At 43.9% G+C, this 27,119-nt stretch overlaps 1 protein-coding gene across 2 annotated transcripts; it reads left to right on the plus strand.

Annotated features, from left to right (window-relative positions):
• Nucleotides 1-369: 369 nt before the first annotated feature.
• Nucleotides 370-26,680, plus strand: PKN3 (protein kinase N3). Of its 2 annotated transcripts, none has more exons than XM_084649948.1 (22): nt 370-516; nt 5,929-6,211; nt 6,844-6,998; nt 8,366-8,495; nt 8,618-8,769; nt 9,856-10,054; nt 10,330-10,521; nt 10,779-10,888; nt 11,496-11,639; nt 14,989-15,064; nt 16,227-16,416; nt 17,300-17,411; nt 18,394-18,470; nt 19,794-19,860; nt 20,555-20,646; nt 20,999-21,175; nt 21,265-21,327; nt 21,965-22,041; nt 22,733-22,875; nt 23,276-23,383; nt 24,278-24,358; nt 25,363-26,680. In XM_084649948.1, the coding sequence occupies exons 1-22, from the start codon at nt 493-495 to the stop codon at nt 25,573-25,575; spliced, it is 2,865 nt and encodes a 954-aa protein (XP_084506074.1). In that variant the 5' UTR covers nt 370-492; the 3' UTR covers nt 25,576-26,680. The 2 variants fall into 2 exon arrangements, with proteins under 2 accessions (XP_084506074.1, XP_084506075.1); XM_084649949.1 differs by having other exon boundaries at nt 396-457.
• Nucleotides 26,681-27,119: the final 439 nt, after the last annotated feature.

Genomic DNA, 27,119 nt, shown 5'->3' on the forward strand with positions numbered 1-27,119 from the left:
CCTGTCAGGTGTTGTTCGGATTCCTGGATCAAGGGAAGGTGGAACAGGATTGCTGGATTCCCCAGCAAGTAGCATTAGATCTCTGGATCAGTGTCAGGTGAGGTACATTGGCTATGCAGATCTCCAGCAGGTGGGACCAGATCTCTGAATCCCTGGCGATGGGCACTCGATTGCTGGGTCCATGGCAGGCGACGCTGGAAATGCTGAGCTCTGTGCCAGCGATCCCGGTGTCATAGCAAACGGCGCTGATCCACTCCTGGCGGGCAGGGGATACCAGAACTCAGCGGCCGGGGGCGCTGGATCCCTCAGTCTCAGGGGGCCGCCCGGCATTCCGGCAGGTGGCGCTGTAGTCCTCAGTGCCGCGAGCGGGCGCCTGCTCCCTGCTCCCGAACGGCGCTCCCCTGCCGGGATGAAGGTTGAAGTTTGAAAAGTGCCGGTTGCGAGTGGCTGCGCTGGGGTAGGGAGCTCGGGGGCCGCGGGGTAAGAGGAGCCATGGCGGCTGGGGAGTCCCGGCAGGTGAGCGGGAGAGACTTGTCCGAGCGGAGATCCGCAGCGGGTCCCGAGGGCAGGAGACTGGGCTGGGCCGGGCCGGGCCGGGGCCGAGAGTCCCCGAGCTGGGGATCGGGATGAGCCCTTCTGGGACTGGGCCGGGGTGAGAGCCTGAGGCGAGGAGGAGAGTCCCGCGGGCCGGGGGAGAGGGAAGAGGAGAGGCGGGCGGGGGGAGAGCCTGAGGGGATTTGGGGGGCGGAGGCGGTCGGGGGGAGACCCTGAGGGGATTTGGGGGATGGGGGAGGAGAGTCCCGCGGGGGCGAGTGGGGGGGAGAGCCTGAGGGGATTTGGGGGGCGGGGGAGGAGAGCCTGAGGGGATTTGGGGGGCGGGCGAGGAGAGTCTCGCGAGGGCTGGCGGGGGGAGAGCCTGAGGGGATTTTGGGGGCGAGGGCTGGCGGGGGGAGAGCCTGAGGGGATTTTGGGGGCGAGGGCTGGCGGGGGGAGAGCCTGAGGGGATTTTGGGGGCGAGGGCTGGCGGGGGGAGAGCTTGAGGGGATTTGGGGGGCGGGGGAGGAGTGTCCCGTGGGGGCGGGCGGGGGGAGAGCTTGAGGGGATTTGGGGGGCAGGGGCGGGTGGGGGGAGAGCCTGAGGGGATTTGGGGGGCAGGGGAGGAGAGTCCCGCGGGGGCTGGCGGGGGGAGAGCCTGAGGGGATTTGGGGGGCAGAAGGGGAGAGTCCTGCGGGGGCAGGAGGGGAGAGCCTGAGGGGATTTGGGGGGCAGGAGGGGAGAGCCTGAGGGGATTTGGGGGGCAGGAGGGGAGAGCCTGAGGGGATTTGGGGGGCGGGGGAGGAGGAGAGTCGGGAGGGGGGAGAGCCTGAGAGGATTTGTGTGGCAGGGAGGAGGAGAGTCCTGTGGGAGGGGGGAGAGCCTGAGGGCATTTGGGGAAGCATGGGGGGATGACAACAATGAGATTTCACATTTGCAGAGGGACAGTAATTTAGAAGGGAGAGAAAAATTGGCCTCTGGAAAAATCAGCTAGTGTCTCCCCCAGCTCTTTCCCATTGTCACCTCCAAATTCTCCCTTCTTGGGGGGCTTTTCTCTGGTCCCTACTCCTCAGGATTGCCACCTCCCCCCAGAAACTCATCTTGCCTTCCTCCCCTACATCCACGCAGGGGCTCAAGTGTTCTCCTGGCTTGCTTGAGAAACTGGACCCCTTAGGAGTCCCCAGTTCCCTTACCCTGAGACCTTTTTTTCTTTCCATGAGGCTGTGGTTTCTCCACCCAGTATGAAGCAGTCAGTCTCCCATTCTGATCTATTGTGTACAGCCCTCTTTCTGCTCATCCCAGTGTATGTGGGGACACATTCCTCTCACCAGAGTAGACCCTGTGATTTTCAGAACAGACTGGGTTGGCTCTGAACAATGGGGTTATCCTTCACTGATGACGATTATTGAGGTAGTGTCTAAAAGCCCAGGTTGGAGATTAGGGTTTCTTTGTGCTAGATACCATGCATATACACAATGAAAAAATGTTCCCTGGCCCAAAAAGAACCCCACGAATATGGGCTAAATTTGCTACAATGTGACTAAGGGAGGAATGCAAGTGTCTGATAGGTGTGAATGTTAAGGTTATGGTTTAGTTATTTAGGATGGCAAAAGGGTTTGTTATAACCAGGAGAAATGGGCTGAGATGGAGAAAGGGAAAATGTAAGGTGAATAACAGGAAACGTTTTCTGGCAGTGGAATGCATTAGGTTGTGGAATACTCTCCTATGGGAGGTGGTGTGTGTGCCCCATCACTTCGGACATTTTAAAAACTAATCTGGAAAAAAATCTAATCTGGGAGTATAATATATTACAATCTCATTCTGTGAGCAAGTTAGTGACAGAAAGGTCAGAGAGGTTTAATTTGATTTGTAAAAATTGACAGAATCACAATGTCACCCACTTGCTGTCCCCCATGGCCTGGCTCCAGGTCCTCAGGTTGGTGGAAATGTTGATATGTTGGTGGAAATGGGTTGAATTGGGTATAATTCAAATGCCCTTTCTTCCACAAACACAATGGTGCCAAATATGACAAACCTAGAACAATTATCAAGATATGTATTTTAGAAAATGTTTAAAAATTAAAATGTTAAATTATACTTTAACACAGGAGCTGCATTGCTTACATAAAAAATCCCTGGAGAATCCACTATAAAGAATATTTCTGAAACAGCCACTGGGGCAAGGGAATATCCGATGTAATAAATAGGTCTTTCCTTCTCTCTGATTTTTTTATTTTTTGTGAGAGGAGGGATAATGTCTGCATAATTCAGAGTAGTAAAGGGGACCAGATTCACAAGTGCTAGAAGTTGATTTATCCCAAACTGGGAGCTGTACTTTTAACTTTTTAAAATACATTTAGTGTAGGTGAAAGCTGCCAGACTCAGGCTTGGTCTAAACACAGAGTTGCACCAGTTTAACTAAAGGCGTGATTTAAAATCCCTTTAGTTAAAAAGGTGCATCGTTGTGTGTGGACATTCTATATCAGTTTAAACCTTCTGTTGGTTTAGCTTGCATTTGCTGAATGCTGAATTGATATGAGCGTCTATGCAGGGGTTTGCACTGATGTAGCTGAATTGATGTTTAAAGTGATTTCAGTTAAAGCAGTGCAATGTCTATGTGTAGACAAACCCTCTGGCCCCAGCTCTGCAGTGGGTCCTGTGCTATTGGACTTCATTGCAGGTTCAGAGTTTAACAGCCTAGGAGACTAACCTTTTCTGGGATCCACAGAACAACTGCAGCATGGACAGTGTCAGCTTCTTGACACTCCACCCAGAATTCCTAAACCAGCTTTGCAAAATGATCATAAAAATGTATCAGCCCAAATGCAAATTCTGCTGTCTTACCCTTTTCTGTGTTGATTGACTGAATAGTATTTTATGTCCCCTAGTGCAGTGGTTCTCAACCTTTTTCTTCCTGAGGCCCCCAACATGCTATAAAAATTCCTCCCCCACCTCTCCCGTGCCACAACTGTTTTTCTGCATATCCAGTAGCTTAAAAGCCAGGATTGGCATTAGGGGATAGCAAGCAGGACAACTGCCTGGGGTCCCATGCCACAGCGGGGCCTTCAAAGCTTTGTTGCTCAGGCTTCAGCGCCGCATGGTGGGGCTCGGGCTTTGGCTTTCTGCCCTGGTTTATTTTGGTAGACCCCCCTGAAACTTGCTTGCGGCCCTGCAGGGTGCCCCAGACCCCTGGTTGAGAACCACTGCGCTAGTGCAATCACTGTTAACACTGGGTATCTTCTGGCCCACAGAGGGTAGAAAGAGCCTGTAAATCACAATGCCTTAGGGTATATGTGTTCTAAATATACTGTATTTAGAAAATGGATAGGCAGATAGTTGACTTTCAGCTATGTGTTTGGCAGGGAGCAGAGTGGAGGAAACTTGCCCTGACACTGGCCACACTGTATCCATTCTGTGGGTAAATGAAGGATGTCAGTTTCCAGCGCAGTCAGTCCAGTATTTTTTGCCAGCCCTAAGCTCACACTAACCAGCTACCCTATAAGTTTGTCAGTACAAACGTACAGGTAGGACCAGAAAGGTGTGTTGCATATACCTATCAATATAGTTTGGGAAGAGGATAAATGACACACTTTTTCCTAATATTTGTTTAAAATGTAATTTTAAAAAAATCAAACTCCTTTTAGTAACTTTCTACACACTGGACAAAAGACTTTCTGATTTCCTGACCGAGAGTTGGTACAGTTTGGCTGAGTGACTCAAGGGCTCCATGATTCAAGTTCCTCTTGATGAAACCTTTTATTATTTGTTGTCAGGAATTTGGCTAGATTCCTGGCCTTACTAATTGGGCGAGAACTTCCTGGAGTCAGGATGTTAAACCTGAGCTACTTTGTTTCATTACCAATCCCAAAGTCTCCTTTTTTGGTTGTTGAGTCTGTAGTGAACTTGACATTGGCTTAAACCACGAGTAAAAATAGAATTTGTTCTCGCTCTCTCTCGTTTTGCTATTAAACTGAAATTTAAGCAACACCTGATTAGTGAAGAAATATGGAGAGCCTGCTTATAAAACTAGCTGTGTGATGTGCAACACAATAACAGCATTACAATGACTCAACAATTGTGTGTTTCTGAGCTGTTGGCATGTATCTTGGGTGCATTGTAAAGTCTTAACCACCCGTGACATGCACCAGTGACCTGATAATGCAAATCCTGATGTGGTTTGTTACTATATTTATGGTCTAATATTAAAGAATATGACAGGGAGACAGGACTCCTAGGTTCTGTTCCTACCTCTGACAGCGACTCTGTGAGATTGGGAAATTTACTGAGTGTGACAGGAACTTTATTTTGCTGCTCTTCATTTTGTATAAAAGTGAGGATCATGGTAAGTAATCAATCAGTCCTGGGCGCTCTGTGTGTGTGTATATATATATTTATTTTTCTTTAATTGCTATGGAGCCCTTTAAAACCCCTCCTCCTTTTCTAGAGCCCCCTGCGTGGAGCTGCTTACTATGTCATCAGCAGTGGGTGGAGCCAGGAGCAGGTCTCTGTGGATAGGGGTCTGGCTGCCCCTGCCTGGGTGGCAAGCCTATTCATGGGGGAACATGGGGAAAGTCTGTGCTATCTAAGCTGTATCTTGTTCTGGGGCTGTAAACAGAGCCTGTCAGTCCAGAGCTATCATCAGTACACCTTTCACCAAAACAAATACGTTTAAAATTGACTTAAAAAGCAAAGCTAAGAGCAGATTTTAATGTTGCCAGATCAATTTCAACGTGAGCAAAATTTTAAAGAAGCCATACTGCTTGCAAATCACAGCTAGGATGGGGGTTGGGACTACAGACTGTGTCTGTCTTTTCAGGTATAGCTTGTACAGCTGACTTTTTGACTCATTAATTTACAAACAGATGTCTGGATTAATTTATTTGTCTTCCTCAGTGATGAAGACTTGGTCATGCATTCACTGAAAGTTAGAGTATGGCTGTAACACCTCCAAAAAGTTCCAGTTGGCATGTAGCTTTGGACAACTGGCAGCTCAAGCCATATTAAAATAAAGATCTGCACCTGTTATATAATGCCAATGGAACTCAGACTCATGATCACGATAAGAACAAATTACAGCTTCCCTTTGGTACTCATTCAGGACACATAAATATAAATTGATATTAAATAACAAGAAGACAACCTTTGTGAGGACTCATCTCATTTGTGAGTTAGTGCCTAGTTGGGGTATATTAAGATCAAAGATGGGCCCCAAACTGCAAAGTTAAAATTTAGATCTGATCTTCCTCAAAATTTGTTGGTGATTGGAATCAAGGTTTTGGTCTGAGACCTTCTGTAGTTGAGATGAAGTGGTAGAACGCTATTGATGTGTCGCACACTCACTGTTTTGCTATCACATAATATCTCCAACTCTCTCCCCTTTGGTACTGGATTTAGGGCATCTATCTCCTGCAAGCGAGCAATGGGGTGAACCTCATGGATCCAGGGTTCCAGCAGAAACTGGAGGGTGAGAAGGAAGTAATTCGTCGAGCTATCCAGAAGGAACTGAAGATCAAAGAGGGGGCGGAAAATCTGCGCAGGGTGACAACAGACAAGAAGAACCTGGTGCATATAGAGCATGTGCTGAAATCTTCCAATCGGAAACTGGAGCAGCTGCACTGGGATCTCCAGGAGCTTAATGCCCGGATTGTAGTAACAGAGAAAGGGGAGAGCAAAACAGGTATGTCTTAGTACGTAATTGTTGGGCATGATAGCTTCAGCAGTAAACCTCATTATAGCCAATGCTTTAACTTTTTTTTTTTTTCTATTGGGGGGTAGTATGATGGGAAGGAAAAATCTCATCCATCTAGGAGAGGAATCTCAGCTGGTTCCTGCTTATGTCCAGGTGAGATGAACAGTGTAGAGGTATTGAAATTTGGAAAGTTGTGATTGGCACTAATCGAGATGGAAGGAGGTGATAACATAAATCAGAACGGGCAAAGGATTGAGTATGTTGGACATAGGATCACCTCCTGAACTTTATTTAGGCAGACGTACAGAGCTTGGGAGAGAAAATAGGGGCTTTGGGGTAGAATCCAACATGCAAGTTCCTAACAGAGGGGTGAATGTGAGATTGGAAGTTGTTGGTATTCTCAGTTAGGGCCTGATCCTAAGAAGCCAGCAGTTCTCATATTGGGTCAGTAGTAGGCTAGGGTAAACAACTGCTAGGAGAATTTGTCCTTCTATTGAGGCCGTGTATTGTACGTGTCTTTGAAGATGAAAACCTCATTTATACTACTCTTCTCATCTCATCTATTACCCTTTGAGGGAACTATGAGAAGGAGGGTAATGGAATTCACTGTTGTTGCACAGATGGTTCTATGTCCCCGGACCCTTGTCTCTGGGAAAGGAACCCAAACCCAGTGGCAAGGAGGATAGAGGCTCTGAAAAAGCAGCTGCACATTGAGATGAAAGTGAAACAGGGAGCTGAGAACATGATCCAGATGTATTCAAATGCAACGTCAAAGGTAAGCATTGCTGAGTAGAAATAAGCAGGGAGCATGCCACTTTGGAACAAGATTTCTGTTAAAAGTGCAAACACACAAAAATCTTTATTCCAGATCTGGGTGTGAAAGGGAGACGCTTTAAGGCAGAGTTGTTTTAGGTTGAATGACTGAGCTCATCTGTGTGTTCATGAGCTGATGCACAGCCCTGTGACAGCATGGTGTACTATCCTATGGGGGAACAGTGTTATGAATGCTGGTTGTGTTAGGCTTATTGTCACAGGATGTCATTGAGGCAATAATTTACTACAATTCAAATCAGTCTGCCTTCTGTGGGGTTTCTTGCACCTTCCTCTGAAGCATCGGTGCTGAACATTGTTAGAGACAGGATTCTGGACTAGATAGACCAGGGGTCTGATCTGGTATGGTAATTTATGTTCTTAGACTTCAGATACTGATTATGCTTCTGTTCTCTGATATTAGTTACTAGTATGAGACATTAGAATGGCTACCAGCATCTAACAGTGGTGGTAGTGCCACTAGATTAGAAATGGATACAAAAAATCTCAGAAGTGGTTGATATTGTCAGTCATAGACATGGAGTGCTGCCTCCAGAAAAGTCAATCCAGGCTTTGGGAGGTGCAGCAGAGGGAAAGGAGCCAAAACATCTGACCAAAGGTAAGAAAATAAAATGCTTTGGAATATGACCCTCAATGTGTGACACTATCCCAAATCATCAAGTTTCTGATATAATGTACCAAGTTGGTGCAATACTGTTTATTTCAACAGAGACTTTAAGATAGAGCAAAGTATAAATGGTATCTTTGTGTATGAGTTACTTAAGAAAGAGCTTTTGGGGAATTTACTGCTTTCTTATTCATCATGCTTTTTGTGTTTGACATAATCATATTTAATATTCTGGAGGAAAATAAAAATATAAAGTTTAATTAAGAAGCTTAATTTAACTATATGAGCAAGATAAAGAACTTAGACATTCTGGTTTATTCCTCACCTCCATCCATACAACTCTGCCAGCACAATTGACTAGAGAAGCACAATATTGAATCATTGCAACATCAGCACAAACTCTTAGTTGAATGTACCCACAGTGCAGGACACTGTTACCTAGCAAACTCGTCACATCTTTCATAGGTGTCACAGCATTTCACAGATCCCTCATCTGTATCTACCATGGTTGGAAATCATCAGCCCTGTTGCTTATGCATCTTTTTTGCACAACTGGGCATTGTGTGAAGTTTTAGGACTTTCTGGGACCCCTTGTAAGGCCTTGTGTGTTGTGGTGCCCCATCTTTGTCCTAGTCTAACACATCATTAAAATCCATTTCTCTCCTGTATGGACCTCCCTAGCCATCTGTAATCTGTCTTGCCAGGACCGGAAGCTGTTGGCAACAGCTCAGCAAATGCTCCAGGACAGCAAGACGAAGATTGAGCTGATTCGCATGCAGATTGTGAAGGTATCTCAGTCGGCAGGTGGAATAGAGGATGCAATGGATCCAGCAAGTAAGATGCTTTGGATATCTGACATCACTCAGAGAAGATGCTTCTGAATTAAGAAGCCCCAATGCCTGAGATGCTAGGCCACTTGCTTGTCTGATTGTTATATTTATCTCCAACCTTACCAGTGAAGGTGGGGGCCACCATCAGTCTCCTGGAGCTACGCATCGAGGAACTGCGGCATCACCTATGCATTGAAGCTGCTGTGGCTGAGGGGGCAAAAAATGTGGTGAAGATCCTGGGAGGCAGGCGGGTGCAGGATCGCAAAGTGTTGGCTGAAGTAAGCACCATTGCAGTATTGCTACTTGAAGCATTGGTGGTGACTTTCTGTATGCTGGATAGTAACCTTTTTTCAGAGGAAAAACAGTATTACGGCTGTTGTCCACGAATGCCTTAGCTTTGTTCTGAACAATGATATGATGGCTCCCTACTTCAAAGTCCCATTACACTGGTCTAAATCCCCCAGCACTGCCATAATACCACAGTCCCTGCTCATAGTGATGTTGTGGCAGGTGCTACTCCTAGCAACTGTAACGGTAGAAGGTGATAATTCCCTTGTATAACTGCTGTTACTGGCTGTTTGAGAGATTGTGTGCTTGTCATTGCCATCTGATTCATTGCCTGTAATATGCAATGACTCTTTTTTTAAAAGCCACATATAAAGCTCCCCCATCGTATGCTGTTCTTGTGAGAGATGTTAAGTTTCCAGAACTTGCCAACTGACTTACATCATAAAGCTAGGACAGAAAAAAATGAACTTATAGTAAACTAAACAACAATCTCTTTTATTTTTCTAATGGTCAGAACAGGAAAATGTGAATTGGAAATTTCACTCATTTGCTATGTAACTTTGTGCAAGTCATTTATCCTTTTTGTGCCTCCATTTACTCATCTGTACAATGAGGATAATACTCATCCCACAGGGCTTTTGTGAACCATAGTTAATGTTTGTAAAGAGCTTTGAAGGTCTCTGATGAAAGGCTCTATGTAAGTGTGAAGTGTTAGTTATAGTAATTTTCCAACTTGGGCGTTCATTATACCAATAATTTTTAATTGGAAATCTCTTGGAGTCCAAATTGGTGTCTGCTTGTAGTGCACTGGCATGTAAGAAATCAGTTTTGGATTTTTGATCCTAGTCTGTTCTTTGAGTCGGAAATACCATGGTGGGAGCTTATTCAGGGCAGAATCCTCTAGACCCTCAGCAGCAGTGACTTGCAATGAATGAGTGATGCTGACAGTCCCTTCTTGTCCTTCGTGAGCAGGATGGGAAGTTGGGTCACTTGTGAAGTGTTAGTAGTACCAAGATCATGGCAGTGGCTATTCATTCAAAGCCTGTACTAGCTTTTTCTCTGCTCCTTGTTACCAGGCTCAGGGTCGTTTGCAAGAATCATCTCAGAAGATTGATTTGCTGCGCTTGTCCCTGGAGCAGCAGCTTAATGAGCTTTCTTCTGATCACCCAAAGCGGGCACTCATCAAGCAGGAGCTAGTGAATGCTTCCTCTCTGGGAGCTCCACATGTCAGCATCCAGCCCTTCACTTCACTGATCAAACCCACAGCTCTTACAGGTACCTGAGGCTGCGGGGGGTGGGGAATATTTCTTCCCTATGTACCCATGTCATGACTGTGGTGGTTTTTGTGATGTGGACACTTGGTCCATTAGGAATTGGCCCAAGTCCTCAATTTGTTTCATGTAGGCCACCAAAAAGCTGTCAGATTGTAACGACTTTAATCGCTACTGAAGGCTGGGCAGCATCAGTCTAAAGTTTCTGACTTCCTATGTGGACTGACTAGAATAATTTCCCTTTTCTTGAGAATAACACTCTTTGGTGAAATTCCTCAGGTTCATTAGAAGTGAGACTGATGGGGTGTCAGGATCTGTTGGAAAAAGTTCCAGGACGTTCCCGAGTGTTTGGTTCATCTCCCAACCATGGGAGCCCAAGTGACATGAAGTCCCTGAACCGAGCACGAGCTGGGATGAGTATTCATGGCCGCAGTACTGCAGCAAAGCACTTGCGGAATGAGGAGCTGTGTAGTGAGTATGATATTCCCTGTTGGATCAGTGATGGTGTATTCTAATGTGCCTGCCACCTTTCAGTCTGGTGTGAGTGCAGTGAGAGGAAACTTGGCTCCTGAAACAGGGGAAGAGGCTGAATCATTTGGTCTCCTATCCCTCTTAGTGATCTCCTGTGGTGGAAATCTGATTGGATTGTGTGGCTACCTCCAGCAAGAAGTATATTCCAATTTATGACCATATAAAAGATTGTAACCTACACTTTCTCCCTTGTCCAGATGAGGTGCTTGCTGTGCTCAAAGTGGACAATAAAGTGGTTGGTCAGACAAACTGGGGCCCAGTTAATAACCAGGCTTGGGACCAAAGCTTTGTCATTGAGCTGGATCGGGTAAGACTATATTTCTGTAGGATGATAGGAATTCCAGGATCTTTTCAGTCTTGTCCTCAGAACCTTGTATTTAACTTAATTTGAATTATTTCTGTGGATTTGGTGATTTACTTGTCATTCAATTTTTGATCTATTTCTTTACTGGGACTGATAATGTGGCCTTCTCCCCAGCCTTAAATCTACTCTAAGTACAGGTTACCTCTGGTATAGCTTAAGTCCGAACATTTGATGCCCCTCTTCTGTCTCCATTTGAGTGGCCATGCTCCATCTTTTACCTGCAATACAGCTCACTTCAGGATATTTGGGATGAGGTACAGTCTTATGTAGGAGCAAAGTCAACAAATTACATCATGAAAATGAGCAATCTTTAAAGAAAGTTGTAGCTGCTGAAGGTCTGAAAAGACCAAAAAGGTGGGAAGCAATAGGAATGAGGAACTGTCACCTCTTCCTTGGAGCATGTTTCTTATACACTGCATTATTTAGCTGCATGGAATTTCTACAAGGAAGGAAAAGGAACTAGCATCAGAGCTAAGGTGGAGTTCAGAGTGTGTATGTTATGGGCCGTTGACCTGGTCCATTACCAAGCTCTCTGCTTCTCTTCTTGCAGTCCCGGGAGCTGGAGATTGCAGTTTATTGGCGTGACTGGAGAGAGCTGTGTGCAGTGAAGTTCTTGCGCTTGGATGACTTTCTCGATAATGAACGCCATGGGATGTGCCTCTCTCTCGAACCCCAAGGGATGCTTTTTGCAGAGGTAAAGTCTCCAGATTTTACCTTTCTCCTCCAGAAGAGTCACTACTCTGGAGGTTTTCTTCGGGTATACACTGAAGTGATAGGTAATTCTTTTGGGTTTGTCTCTCCTTGCATTGAGAAGGTTGCAGACAAATGGGTAAACTGAGGCATGGATAGGTGAAGTGACTTACCCAAGGTCACACAGTGAGTCAGTGGGGGAGCTTGGACTAGAACCCAGAAGTCTTGACTCCTATTTTCTCTAGTCTAACCTCTAGATGTACACTCCCACCCTCCCTCAATGCGTTGTCTTTATACCTCAAAGGTAATCTGCTTGGCCTCTGGTGGGGAGAGGAGGAGGGATGATGAGCACTTGTAATTCAAATAGTTTCCATCTCCCTGTTTAAAGTGTCGTGTCTACCCTGGAAACAGGTGCTTGTCTCAGAATGAAAGGAGTGAACAGGGAGGATGTGTGTTACACACATTTATTTAAGCAATTATATAGTTTAACTTTCATTTATTCAGATTCTTAATTTTTATTTTTGTTATTGTTTTGGGGAATAGTGAATGATGCATTTGTTTACGAAATGATCAATTTTTTTACCTTTGATTTGTGTCATGGTCTATGTAGATGGAAATTCAAATTAAATAAAAAATGCACAAAACAGCATTTTAAAATTATTAGTTAAATAAAACTACCTTAAATATGCTGGATACATTTAAACAAAGTTAATGAAAAAGTTAATCAAAACATGTTTTGCATTTAAAACTAACTGATTTATTAAACAAAGAAAGTATTATCTGTAATTAGTGAATTGAACTGATTGTTTGTCACCATGCCCTTTAGGATTTCCGAAGGAATAGATTTCATCCTCCTGCACCTAATTTTGATTCATAGATTGAAACAGGAAAACAACTTTTCCTGCACTTTCAACTCACATTGATCTCTTAACTTAGAATGAACTAGTCATTAAACTGAACTCGTTGAATAAACTGAAATAAAATATTTTCTTTCTGTATCTGTTGAAAAAGTTGGTTTAGCACATCAAAAAACACTGGTGAGAGATACTAAGGGCTTGTCTACATTGGCAATTAACAGTGCTTCAACTTTCTCACTCAAGGGTATGAAAAAATACCCCCCTGAGTGCAGCAAGTTGCAGCACTGTAAGCACCAGTGTAAACAGTGCCCCAGCGCTGGGAGCTACGCCCCTCGTTGAAGTGGTTTTTTAAGAGCGCTGGGAGAACTCTCTCCCAGCGCCATGCTGCAACCACACAAGGCATGTTAAAGTGCTGTCACAGCAGCGCTTTAGCACTGCCAGTGTAGACTAGCCCTTAGCCAGTGACTTTCACCAGTTCAGTGATATGACTTTCTTTAAAACTTGGCAGCAAACATTTACTACATAATATTATATGTTTTTATTTAATTTCAATTATTTTAATAAATTTAAGCCTTAACATAGATTGCCGTAATTTAAAATGTAGTTCTAAATACGTTTATTTTTTTAAAATAAACCTTTATTTAATTTAAATTAAAAATCTGTTTAAAAAAAAATCATTGATTATTACCCGCCCTAAGGAGTGGCCTTTGTCACTGATACAATCTACTCTCAAAAAGAAAAGGAGTACTTGTGGCACCTTAGAGACTAACCAATTTATTTGAGCATGAGCTTTTGTGAGCTAGAGCTCACTTCATCGGATGCATATATATAAATTTTATATTTATATATTTATATAAATATATTTATATTTATATAAAGTCTGCTGCAGTTTCCACGGTATGCATCCGATGAAGTGAGCTGTAGCTCACGAAAGCTCATGCTCAAATAAATTGGTTAGTCTCTAAGGTGCCACAAGTACTCCTTTTCTTTTTGCGAATACAGACTAACACGGCTGTTACTCTGAAATCTACTCTCAGATGGTTGAGGACAAAAGCACCAACTAAAAACAAGGAAAGAAATAGTTTAAAAAGATGAGTGTGTTTATAGCCAGAAGTGACCCTTAAAGGGCCCCATTGTAATTACCTGGGCACTACATAAAAACCACAGTCTTTGACTTGCTTTTGTTAGGAGTCATCAGCAACACTTTACATTAAAGGGGGTGGCTTAATGGTTAGGTTTGAATTACTCAGACTGTCTGGAACCATGGGATCAAATCCCATCAGGTTGGGCTCATCCCTTCATCTTTCGAGATAATAAAGTGCATGGAATTCAGTTTGTTACGAGATCTCCAGGTAACCCCTTAAAAACCACAGTCCTGTCTCCTTTGCAGGAGACAAAAGATCCCAGGGCATCTTTTCTAAATTGGGGTCTGACCCAGTCTCCTTAGCCAAAATTTCCCCTCTTGTCACTCTTGTGTTGTGGAGTGACTGGTTACTGCTTCCCACTTTGGAGGTATCTGCATTTCAGCAGTGCTTTATGTATATAATTTGAAAAGTACACTGGCATCAATTGGGATGGAAGACACCTTAGAAATGTTACGAGTAGGGTCCCACCAAATTCACGGTCCATTTTGCTCAATTTCACAGTCATAGGATTTTAAAAATAGTAAATGTCATGATTTCAGTTATTTAAATATGAAATTTCATGGTATTGTAATTGTAGGGGTCCTGACCCAAAAAGGAGTTGGGGGGTCGGGTCACAAGGTGATTGTAGGGGGGGTTGCGGTACTGCTACCCTTACTTCTGCATGGCTGCTGGTGGTGGCGCTGCCTTCAGAGCTGGGCAGCTGGAGAGCAGCAGCTGCTGGCCAGGAGCCCAGCTTTGAAGGCAGAGCCGTTGCTGGCAGCAACGCAGAAGTAAGGATGGCATGATATGGTATTGTAACCCTTACTTCTGTGCTGCTGCCTGCAGAGCTGGGCCCTCAGTCAGCAGCCGCCACCCTCCGACTGCCTAGCTCTGAAGGCAGCAGCGCAGAAATAAGGGTGGCAATACTGCAACGCCCATAAAATAACCTTGCAACCCCACACCCCTCCTGCAACTCCCTTTTGGGTCAGGACCCCCAATTGGAGAAATGCTGGTCTCCCCTGTGAAATCTGTATAGGAGAGGGTAAAAGCACACAGAAGACCAGATTTCATGGTCTGACATACTTTTCATGGCCGTGAATTTGGTAGGGCCCTAATTATGAGCCAATCATTCTGCCTCTGTCAGCTTCTCTGTACTTCATGTTAATGGATACTTCTAACTTTAAAAATTCTTTTTTTTTTTTTAACATAGCACCTGAGGGGAGTAGATAGTATAACTCAGTCTGGAGTCTGCCTTCATATGTGACTCCTAGTTTGCTGAATGGGTGTGAATGTTCTATTTGATCAGAAGGCTAAGCATGTGTCCAAGAGAGAAGTGAACTGCCCTGTAGAGTCTCCTCTGCTTCCCTGGCAGGTGACCTTCTGTAACCCTGTGATTGAGAGACGGTCCAATCTGCAGCGCCAGAAACGCATTTTCCCGAAACAGAAAGGTAACCAGCCTGTGAACTGACAGCCACTCCAATTAGGGGCATGTATGGTTATGTGGTTGTCGGTGCGGAAGATGCTGCAGCACTCCATGGCTTGAAGTGGTTTCCATTATACACAGGGTTTACAGTTTGGTTCAATGGCTCTCAGCACCCCCCACTGTAAAAATTGTTCAAGCATCCCTGGTTTATGGTACTTTTTGGAATGCTTCTGGGTTAATGTATGTGTGTAGGTGAGATCTATTAGTGTGTGGCAATGTCTCCACTCACCAGGGAAGTGATGGAAGCATGGCTGTAACATGGAACGTACATGTTATAACATTTACATCCATGCCTAACATGATTATGTGTCGGGGCTACGATTAGTAATTTCTGAACAGCATTGTTGCTAGTAGGATCCAAGTCTCAATCTGTGTGTTCTACCACCTATGCTATCACTGATAAGTGGCAGTGGTGAGAGATTTCCCAGAAAATTTAGACACAACCATGGTGTGGACAGGGATATCGATTGTCCAACAAGGCTTTGAAGTTGACACTTCAGCGAGGTGAATGGGTTGGTGGGTGGCACAGGTCATGTGCTCTTTTTCTCCCGAGCTGGAGCAAGAGAGTGAGAATTTATATTCTGAAGGCTCTTTGCAATTGGAAAAGCTCGATTTTTTTTTTAAACAACTTTGATTCTGCAGGAAACAGCAAAAATCGTGGAAAGACCTTAAAAACTCAGAATCCACAATTTATTTTCACAATTTTTCTGTTCTCAGGCTATGGGACTTAAATTCAGTATGGAAGTGCGGGTGGAAAATAAGAATGTAGTACCTTCACATTATCTTTTGGCTAAGTTCTAGTAGAGTATCAGTTTAATATCTGGTACATCTTCTGTGTGAGGATTATACCTTGCCATTGTAGGGGTCTGGATGTGATGAAATGGAAGATCTTTTTCAGCTCCAACTACTAGGACCTTATGAATACTTTCCTCGTTAGTTACCTATGAGTCTGTCAGCTGTTTTGATTGTCTAGGAGATGTGGTTATGGTGCCTCTTGGCCCACCATCCCCAAATTGGGCCTTTTTTTGGGGTGAGCAAATGGCTGCCTAGATGAACTAGGTAGGTCAGTGGTTCATGTAGTGCTTGGCATGGTAATCTTAGTAATATTTGGATTTCTCCTTCTCCAGGAAAGGAGTTTCTCCGAGCTTCTCAGATGAACATAAATATTGCTACCTGGGGTCGTCTAATGATGAACATTCTCCCTCCATGTAGTTCCATGAACACGCTAAGCCCCCCACTTCGTACTCCCATTCTTACAGACTTTTCCTCTCCAGTGCTGCTGCAAACTCAAACTGATTCACTGTCCATGCTGAGCAGGTAAGTCTTGTTCCAGTTAATGCTATGTGACAAATTGCAATGGGCACAAAATTAAAATTTGGTGAAACTCCACAAGATGGTGAAAGACCTTGGTGTGAAAGATCTATGTAGGAAACTCAGTGTGGGCTATTAAGAAAAAATACTGGCTGAGATGGTGTGAACTTTTATGGCGCATTCAGTATTTTAGGGCCACCTCTGATTTATTGTTGACCATTAGACAGATTTCCAGAATCACGGTTCTTCTTTGAGTATATGCCCCTTTGGGTGCTCCACCATAGGATGTGCATGTGCCTGGGCACTCTCAATTGGAGATTTTAGCTAGCAGTGTCCAAAGGTCTGTGCCTGTGCACTGCATGTCCCTGTGCAGGGGCATATAGGCAGGCGCAAATCTGTTCCTTCTCAACTGCCCACAGTGCGTATTTTAGCTTTTAGATTTGCTCCTCTAGAAGAGGATATTTTTCACTGGTCCACTAGCCCTTGTAAAGGAGGAAGATCAAGTTGGTCATTAAGCTAAACTTCATTGCTGTGACGCAGTCAAACAATAGATGTCTACTTTAAATTCTTCATCAGATGGCCATTTTATTTATAGCCATTTCTATAGCTTTCATCACTCATAATGTCAGAGTGCTAGGTATTCTGACATGAGTATAAACACCAGCAGCACAATAAAGGCTTATTTCCTTACAGTTCATTTTAAAGGAGCGTACTACCTGTTGATTTCTCATAGACTTGAATCCCAGGTGTGAATCAGGGAGTCTTACTGTCCAGTGCATTTAGGATTAACTTAAACCTTGCTTGTGCAATTCTGACACTGCACTATAGTGTCTGCTGTACCATATTTTATTCCACAGTGACCTCTTTAAAATGTTTATTCCAAATGCAGTGACTATCCAGTGGTTAAACTGACATTTGGCGAGGAACCTCCCCTTAAGCCTCCATGCCTTTTTTTGACAGCAGATTCCAAAGAGGTTGCTCCATCTCCTGCAGACTCTCCGGTAAGGATCTGGGTTCATAGCGAGATTTTTGTGTTTTGGTCAGGTTTCTTTAGTGGGTTGGGCCCTGCCCTTTCTTCTCAAATGCAAGTTCTTTTTGACTTGTAATTCTCAGGAAATTAGTGACTCCTCGGGCAGATGTTGATTTAAGACTGGCTAATATCCAGGGATTTGGGGTCCAATTGGGTGACTGGGCATTGAGCTTTTGATCATTCAGAAGTGGGACAGATCTGGACTCTAAGGGGAGGAGCTCCATCTTCCTAATCCTATAAACTGCCTCCCCTTGCAGAAAAAAAGTGGCGGGCGGGTCATCTTGGGATTTTAGGCCAGAAGTGGGGAAGAGGTATCTGCATGGGGAAAGCAGGGGCACAGAGCTTGCAGATGCTGTAAAACAGGAGGGCCTGTAAAGCTCTCCTCCTAGGAGACCTGGGTGGGAAGGAAGAGGGGATCTCATTCACTGAGGGGAAGGAGCAGTTGCTGGGGGAGAGGTAGAGATGTGAGTTTTCAGTGCTGTAAAGGTTAAATAGCTGTGCCCTGACACATACCTACCTTACTCTTCTACTTGGTGTGTGCCCATAGATGAAAGTGCATTCTCTCTGGTCACCAGAGTTCTCTAGAATTGCACTGAGACATGTGAAGTGACTTTCTGGAAAACCATGGTTCATCCTAGACTTTTTCAAATGGGTACCCACGCTGGGGGCTGACTCCAACAGGGAGATAAAATCTTATTCTTGCATTGCTCAGTATGTAGAAATGGGCTAAGTAGCCAGAGATAATCTGTGTTTGTGTGCTCTGTGGGCCATACTCCACTCACAACAGAGACAATCCCTGTTTATATCACAAGAACAACATTCTCTCTGGTCACTGCTGGGTGAGACAGATGGAGGCTTGGGTGTGGGTTTTCCAGTCTGTTCTGATCTGATCCAGTGGGCCTTTGCAAACACCATTCCACAGAACTGGATGTGGTGACTTTCTCTCCATTCAGTGTCTGAAGAGGCTACATGTGGAAGAGAGGACTCGTAGCTCTGCTGTAACAGAAACACCAAACTGGGCTTCTCAGAGGTAATTGTGGACAGCATGGGGCTCTTTTGGACACAAGAAAAGGGGATATTGAGCTGACATTTTTTTACCATCAGTCTTGAGTTCTGTTAAATAGGTAGTATGACCTCTAATTAGGAAATTAATTTCTCAATAACAGACTTTTCATACTGTATTTATAGAATACAGGTAAAACTCTGTATTTTACCTTATTTATCCAGATGTCTGCATAGCATTATCTGTGTAATGACCCTTGATGATTACCCTATTAACAGGCTGTGCAGTATAATTGAGTGAATCTTTCTAGTAGAAGGTAAAATAATTTAACTGCCCTCAAATGGCTCCTCATTTTTAAGCATTTTAAATTCTCTAGGGCTTAAACTTGTGAGCTATTTAGCTATACCTCTGTGAATACAAAGTAACATACTTCAAAAGCACCCCCAGTAGACCCCACCCCTTGTTTATTATATTAATGTAGCTATTTGAGGTAAATTAGTGCCCATTGGACGGGGGGCATACATAAAATAATAAAGTTGTTTGTAGAGTCTAATCCTGCTATTGGGCTGTATATAACAAGGATACAGACTAGAAAAATGCAACAAGAAAATGCTAGGTAAAAAACACAACAACAATATTGAACCATCAGTTATGTACAAATGCATGAATAACAAAATAAACGTTAGCTGATCTACAGCTTCAACTATTTCCTTATGTAGGAGCATTAACGTATCAGTCCTTTTGCCCTCACTTTGGAGGTCTGAAGTTGGTAGCAAGGACAGTCAGACACATACATTGACATACCTGCCTTCTCTCTGGGAGGGACATTTGTGTCTTTCTAGCCTATATTCTTAGCCCTTCAATTCACACACAGAGGAGAGGGAAACCTGTGTTCCCAGCAAACAATGTTCCTAGACTAAGCCTTCTAACTGCTTATTTATTTTTTCCAAGAGGTTCTAGAATCTAGTTTTAGTTTCCTTGGTAACAGCATGTGGCCAGCATAATGTTTCATGGCATCTGTCCACTCAGCTACACATTTTGTATCCCCCTTTTGGCCCTCTAACACCCCCACTCTCCCCTCATCACTACCTACCCCTATCTAAGAACTAGAATCCTTCTCATCCTACCAGCACCTGAGACTTGGTCTCCTCCCATACCCCACCACCAACTTTTTGTTCTTCTATTGTTGTCCTGACAGCATCTTCATATTTACGTGGTCTTGTCCCACCAGCTACCCTCTAGCTTCGTTGTTTCCTTAGGGTTGGCTTCTTGCTGTGTAAACCTCCTTCCCTTTGGTATCCATTTCTGACCTTTGAGTTTACTAGTAGTGCTTTCTCTGTTTGCCTGCAGGAAGAGGGCTGTTCAGCTTCAGGATTTTCACTGCATTGCCATGCTGGGACGAGGGCACTTTGGGAAGGTAGAGTGTGAATAAGGGGCTTCCTTGAAGGGGGTGGGTGCAAAGCTGTTCCCCTCTCTTTTTCCACCTCTGCGTCTCATAGTTTGTGAGTGGAAATGTTCCAAAAGGGGAAGTGGCTCATTCCAGTGTAAATGGAAAAATCAGCTCCTGCCCCACAAGGAAAACAGCTGATATTCCTGTTAATAAGAGGGTCTTTAGGGTGTTTAGGGATTCCAAAGCTGGAGATAACCTTTAAGGGCTGAGGATCCTCTACCTAGCCTCTTTTCACATACCCCATGTAGTTCATATGCCTCTAGCTCCAGAGCTCATCAAAGTCATTCCTTGCATCATCCATAGGGGTCACTGGAGAACAGCATTAGGTGCTCTTCCTCCCCAAAGATTGAGCTCACAACTCCTGGGTAGTTGGAGCACTGAACAGCTATAAAATCATAGGACTAGCCTTGACACTCCAGATTTTAAAAATAGCATAATTTAAAATGAGTTCTATCTGGAGCTATTCACTGCAGAGCATTTGGGAAAAATAAAACCCTCCTTGGAGTTACTTGGCCTTGGCTTTGACAATGACTCTCTGGAATGGACGGGAGCAGTTTGTGTGAGTACCTGCTGGCTGTGTGGGTGGGAGTCCAAGTAGCCAGATGAGAGAATCTCAGAATGACTAAGAGTGCTGGATTATTGGCTTTTTATTGTCTTTCAGGTGCTGCTAGGTCAATACAAGGCAACAGGAAAGTTGTACGCTATCAAAGCCCTAAAGAAACAAGACATCATTAGCCGAGATGAGATTGATAGGTGAGTCTCTGTCCAGAGGGAGCACTTCCACCAGAGGCTGTGAGATCACCTCTCTAATCATGTCAATCTCAGCACTAATGTGGTAGTGGATCCCTCTTAAGCATCAGAGGGCTAGAATCAAGACTTGGAGGAAGCTTATAATGGTGTTGCTCCTGGCATCTAGCAAAATAACACTCACCTGGGGGGAAGAGAATAAAACTGGAGTTTGGGAACAACACAAAATAAATGTCATCTCCCTTTTTTGTTTCTATAAATCTAAGTGTAAAAATATCCCCCCTGTACTTCCATCTCCAAACATAGACTTCTCTGCAAAGCTTTGGCCATGACATTTTCTTTCTTTGAACCCTGACAGCTTGAACTGTGAGAAGCGAATCTTTGAAGTGATCAACTCCTTCAGCCATCCATTCCTGGTGAACATGTTTGCATGTTTCCAGACATCAGATCACGCATGTTTTGTGATGGAATACACCCCTGGTGGTGATCTCATGATGCGCATTCACTCTGATATCTTTCCAGAACATGTGACACAGTGAGTTAGCTTGTTTCAGGCTTCAAAGTACCATAGATGTTTGACTTGGTTCTCAAGTCTCTGTAGTGAAAACTCTTCCTCTTTCTCAGGTTTTACACAGCCTGCGTAGTGCTGGGACTCCAGTTCTTACATGAGAAGAAAATTATTTACAGGTAACATAACAGTAAAGTGTAAGAAACCCAGCAACCCAAATATTAAATTGCGCATTTAGCCACATGTGTAGTTTGCTGCCATGCTCGGGTTTCTTTAGCACTCTGTCCACCTAGCCAGCTCAGTGACATTTCCCTTCCACCACTCCTGCCATCACATTCAAGAGTTAAACTGGATCTTTTCCACAGTTGACTGGAATGAGTTGGCAGAAATAGAACACATCCAAACCTGTGTCTGTATTGACCATACCAACTTACTGTTAACTATGCCAGGGAATGTCATTAAGAAACTGTCTGTCAGACATATTGCCAGTGGGCCATCCACACTGAAGCAGCGATGAACTGGGGCGAGGTAACATGTGTCCTCTTTCCAGGGGCATCCTGGCAATGGGGCCTGCTATTAGCAGGACACATCCTTTGATAGCACAAGCCCCTCCTTGCACAGAGCCATTTCCTGATACTCTTAGGAAAATAAATTAATAAATACAATAGTCTGTGAAGAGCATCCTCTAAGGTGATATAGTATTTGAGAAAATGCACTCTCTATTCATGGTTGATTGTACTTTCCTGGTCCTAACATCTGGGGTTATGTGCCAATTCCCAGACTTCACCCCCCATTCTCTTCCTCCTCTGCTTGCAGGGACTTGAAGCTGGATAACTTGCTCTTAGATGCTGAGGGCTTTGTGAAGATTGCAGATTTTGGGCTGTGTAAGGAAGGTGAGCAACTTTGATGGTACCAAGACTGAGCCATCACCCTTGCTGGAGCAACTCAGGATCTAGGGTTTGATAACATGTTCACAAGCGCAACTAGTGGAATTGCTGGGCTAACACAGTTGTGTTCAATCCCACTTAAAGAAATCCTTCCTATCTGACCACTATGAAGTTGGGAGCAGTTCCTGTTCTTTCTCTCTGGGTAATTTATAAAGGGGGTTACAATGCACTTGACTGTTCTGCGGAGCCAAGATGCAGCATCATGCAGTTTTCCTGAGGAGGGCCTCGTCCTTGCTATGTGGTCATATAATAATTGTGGCTGCAGGAAGTTTCTTTGCCTTGCTGTTTATATAAACAGTGTCTTTACATTCCTTCTTGTGCTTCAGCTTAGAAATACTAAAAAGACAAGCTGCTAGAGTCCTTAGTAAAGATTTCATGCTTCCTCAAGAGTAAATGGACATGGGTGGGCAAGAGTCCTGCAAGGTCAGAGGCAGATCCCTCTTGGAGTAATGTATTAATGCCAGTTCTCCTCTCTTTGCCCACCTGTCTCTGCTGTTCTCAGCCATGTTGTCTATTGTCCAGTATCACCGTCTCTGCTGTCATCACCTACATTGCCTGTTATGCTTCCAGAAAATGTGATGATGCATAACCAATTGAGAATGTGTATGGTGTGTTCATAAAGGCATTTTCTCCACAGGGATGGGTTTTGGGGACCGCACTAACACTTTTTGTGGCACCCCTGAATTTCTGGCTCCAGAAGTCCTGACAGACACCTCATACACGCGGGTAGTGGACTGGTGGGGGCTTGGTGTGCTCATTTTCGAGATGCTTGTTGGTGAGGTGAGACCATTTTCCTCTGGGGAAAGGGAGAGGTGGGCCTCACCACATGACATGAGTGGTCACGGGCTGGGTGCACCTAACTGCTCTTTATTTATGTCTTTAAAATAATGTAAGTGAATAAAAGTACATCTTTGGGTTCCTCTTGCATTAAAAGTATAATTCCTCTAATTGCTTTTGTGGTGATTTGAAACCAGCTATAACAGCCTAACATTCCCAATTCTGTTCTCTCCACTAATGATCCTTAGTATTTATATCACGTTTTCCTCATTCACAGCACTTGTCAAACTTACTTAATCCTTCCAAAACTCTGAAGTATTATCATCCCCATCTCACAGTGCAATAAACAAATAGTAGGATACAGATACTATGTATGTCAGATAACAACATGTCTCCACTGCAGTCTCCATTCCCTGGAGATAATGAAGAGGAGGTCTTTGACAGCATTGTTAATGAAGAGGTCTGCTATCCGCGATTCCTTTCTTCTGAGGCACTTCCCATACTCCGCAAGGTACTGCAATGGGATCTCCCTGGTTTTACTCAGGCCTCAGCACAAGTAGAGCCAGAGAGACACTCTTCTTACTAGATGGCATTTCCACTTGTGTGTGTGAGTGCGTGTGTTTGTGTGCTTCCAGAGGTGTCCACATATCCTATAGGGAACCCTTAAGATCCACACACACACTTTTTTATCTCTTAATTTCTCATCCTTGACACCTCCATACACACATGCCATCCATATAGCCATTGAGGATTAAGCAGGGTTCCTATTGGAGTCTATCCTGCCAATTCTCAAATGGACAGATGTTAAATAACTCTAGGGTAGGGATGTCGGATTCATTCTGTGGATAGGGCTGAATTCCATTTCTAATTATCAGTGGATCAGCGTATACAGTTACGGCTATATGCAGCGTATACAGTTACGGCTATATGCTACCTAGAGTCCACAGTGGATCACCCACTGATATAAATGGGTGGTTTACAATGGACTAAACTTGAGTTTAGTGCTGACTAAATGGAGTAATGGTCTCAAGTTGCAGTGGGGGAGGTTAGGTTGGATATTAGGAAAAACTTTTTTCCTAGGAGGGTGGTGAAACACTGGAATGCGTTACCTAGGGAGGTGGTGGAATCTCCTTCCTTAGAAGTTTTTAAGGTCAGGCTTGACAAAGCCCTGGCTGGGATAATTTAGTTGGGGATTGGTCCCCCTTTGAGCAGGGGGTTGGACTAGATGACCTCCTGAGGTCACTTCCAACCCTGATATTCTATGATTCTATGACTGGTTATGGCCCTGCCCTGAAGGGAGCAAGTGGAAGAGACTGGATGGTTGCTGCTCTGTTTTCTCTCTGGAATAGTGTTTATGTTCCTCCTTGTTCCATGTGTTGAATTTGTCTATTGGTATTTCCTGCAGCTTCTCCAGAAATGTCCAGAACGTCGCCTTGGGGCAGGAGAGAGGGATGCAGAGGAGATTAAAACCCAGCCCTTTTTCAAGGTAAGAGCTCAGTCCCCTGTGCACCTCTGTGCTCATATGTCTGAGCTGCAGAAGAGCTATTTGCTTTCTGTTGCTATAGAGGCAAACTTGCCTGTTTCTTTTGGTCAAAAATGAGAATCTCATCAACAGCTTTTTTGACACGTGGTCACTAAAGCCAAACAATTATCTACATAACCTATCTTTTAGAACCTCCTGATGGAAGACTGTATTTTCTGGTACTGTTAGGCTTCCAAGCACAGGATCTTTATTTCAATATGTGCAGCTCCAAATTGAGTCTTAAATGTCCCTCACCTCTTAATTTCAGGCATACAATCAAACATCTGCCCTATCGCATGGGAATTCTCTTGCTGTGGGTATACAGATTGTCTGGCAAGCACCATCTCTGAATTCGGGAGGAAGGGTTGAGCAGTTAGAATATAAAACTTGAACTGTCAGAGTGTTCACAGAGGAATATGACTGCTGAATAGTTTAGGGTGGAGAGGATGCTATAATCTATACATTATGAAGGGAGGCCACTGAGGTACTAACACTTTTTGAATACTGAAACCAACTGTATAAAACAGTTGAGCTTTATCAATGTCCAGGACTATTCTGCCATAAATGCTAATATTTGTAAAGAGCTATGCCAGGCCCTGTAGTAATGAAAACACACCTTTGGGTAGCCCCTATACAGAGAACTGCTTAATGGTCTCCTGATAAGAGCTTATGAGTCTAATTTAGTTTTGTCTTTGCTGAATAACAGTCTGAGCTGTAGCTTTGTTTTTTGGCTGATTTTCTGAAGAGCAGCCTTAAGTTTCATGGAAGACACTGATCTCTCTCTTTCCTGTGGTGTACATCATTTTGGTTATCTTGGCACTTCTGTTTCTAGCCTGGTAGAAATTAGGCATGCAGCAGCTGATCTGGTAGGGAGGAAGGATACATAACGCTACTATTTCCTACCTACTATCTCACAATTCATTAGTCTGTTAGTGCCAATCTGGTTTTGTAATTTCCTCTATTTACAGGAGATTGACTGGGATGCTCTGTTTGCCAGAGCACTGAAGCCCCCTTTTGTGCCCTTCTTAAGAGCTCCCACTGACATTAGCAACTTTGATGAAGAGTTTACTTCCCAGAAGCCAATCCTGACTCCTCCAGACGAGCTCCCTGTCCTGACCACTGAGGAACAGGCTGTCTTTAAGGACTTTGACTTTGTCTCCAGATACCTTCTGGAAGTCTGATTGCTATGGTGTAAGGAGCCTATGCAGACCACTACTACACTGAGAGATCCTAGAGAGGAACTTGGTACTGACTATTGGAAGGTCAAGTTAATAACAGGCAAAGATTATTCATAGGTCTGGTAGTATTAAGGATTGTAGAAAGCAGACTGTTCTGCAAGCTGGTTGCTCTACTGCATTGTTCAGTGTGTGCACATCCTAGGCGGGAGTGTACTGGATGTGAGCTTTAAGAAGGTTCATGCTTGCTGGCTGTGTTTGAAACAGTACCTGGCTGTACTCTGATGCCACCATTGGATAGCTGTGGGCACTTACAATTTAAACTTGATTTCATTTAACAATGTATCTACATGAAATAGAACCTTCCCAAACAAACTCCATTACCTCTGCAGCAGGGCCTCGCAAGCGGTCTAGCGTTCTCAGCACTGGATGATCAGCGGCAGAAGAACTGGCACTTTCCACTTATTTTCTGAGAGAAGAAAAGTGGCACTATTTCTCCTTTGCAAAGGATTTAGGCCCAGTTGTGTTCATAGTTTGAGGGGGAAGGTGTGCAGTGGCTTAATACAACCAGAATGATGAAAGTTGAGTTTGAAAACTGCCCAGACGTTACAAGCTGAGATCTTAGCCTTGCTTTGTAGAAGAAACAAGATTATTTCTACTCTCCTGCTACTCTTAAATCTTAATTCCTGTCTTTAATAAGAACTGATTTAAAACCCTACAAACTTTGCATATATTGTTTATTGTAAATTAGAGACTCTCCCTTCTGATTAAACTTATGCCTTTCATCCCCCTGACTTGTTAGAACATCTCAGGAGTTGGGAGAACACAGATCTTCTGCTTAACACAGAGAGAGAGTGTTCTTTATCTCTGTAAATGTAACGTTAATACTTTTTTCCCTTTCCTCCTTCCTTTCATAAGAGTCTCTTGTCACTCCAGCTGCTTGGATCTGTCCCCTTTGTATGTGTTAGCCTTATTGGGGCCGTGTATGTCACTTTAATGATTGCAGGCAGGTTATTTCTCCACAGTTTTTTTTACCTTACTATGTATATGCTGTATTTTTCTCAGATAATATAAAATATTGTGGATGTTTATATTGGAAAAAGTAATAAATATTGATTGTGAAACAACTCTGACTAGAAAACAGCCTAAATATAGAATAATTTGTATCAAGACCAACTTCATTTGGTGCCCAAAATGCAGAAGTGTGAGTATGTATATGGAAACTAGTGGGTGTGAGGTTCTTGTACTAGCAGTGCTGTAACAGGCACTTATAATTACTATTTAAACATTACATTCTGACTGTGAAACTGTTTTGCAGAGTGCTGTTGCCTCTTCCCAAATAGCCAGTATGACTAGCAAGTCAAAAATAGCAATTGTTCTTTAAACACTTTCCAAGTGATAAGTATGGGGAATGAGAGTCATTCATAAACTATTGGGGCAATTACAACATGGTTGCACTTCACAGTGCAGACTGAACTGCTACACATTTATGGTTGTTACTCTGTGCAGGGAACAGAACTTTGGCTTGTGGCTTTGGCTAGTAGGCTAGA

Source organism: Lepidochelys olivacea, assembly GCF_965140295.1.
Source record: "Lepidochelys olivacea isolate rLepOli2 genome assembly, chromosome: 16".
Lineage (NCBI taxonomy): Eukaryota > Metazoa > Chordata > Testudines > Cheloniidae > Lepidochelys > Lepidochelys olivacea.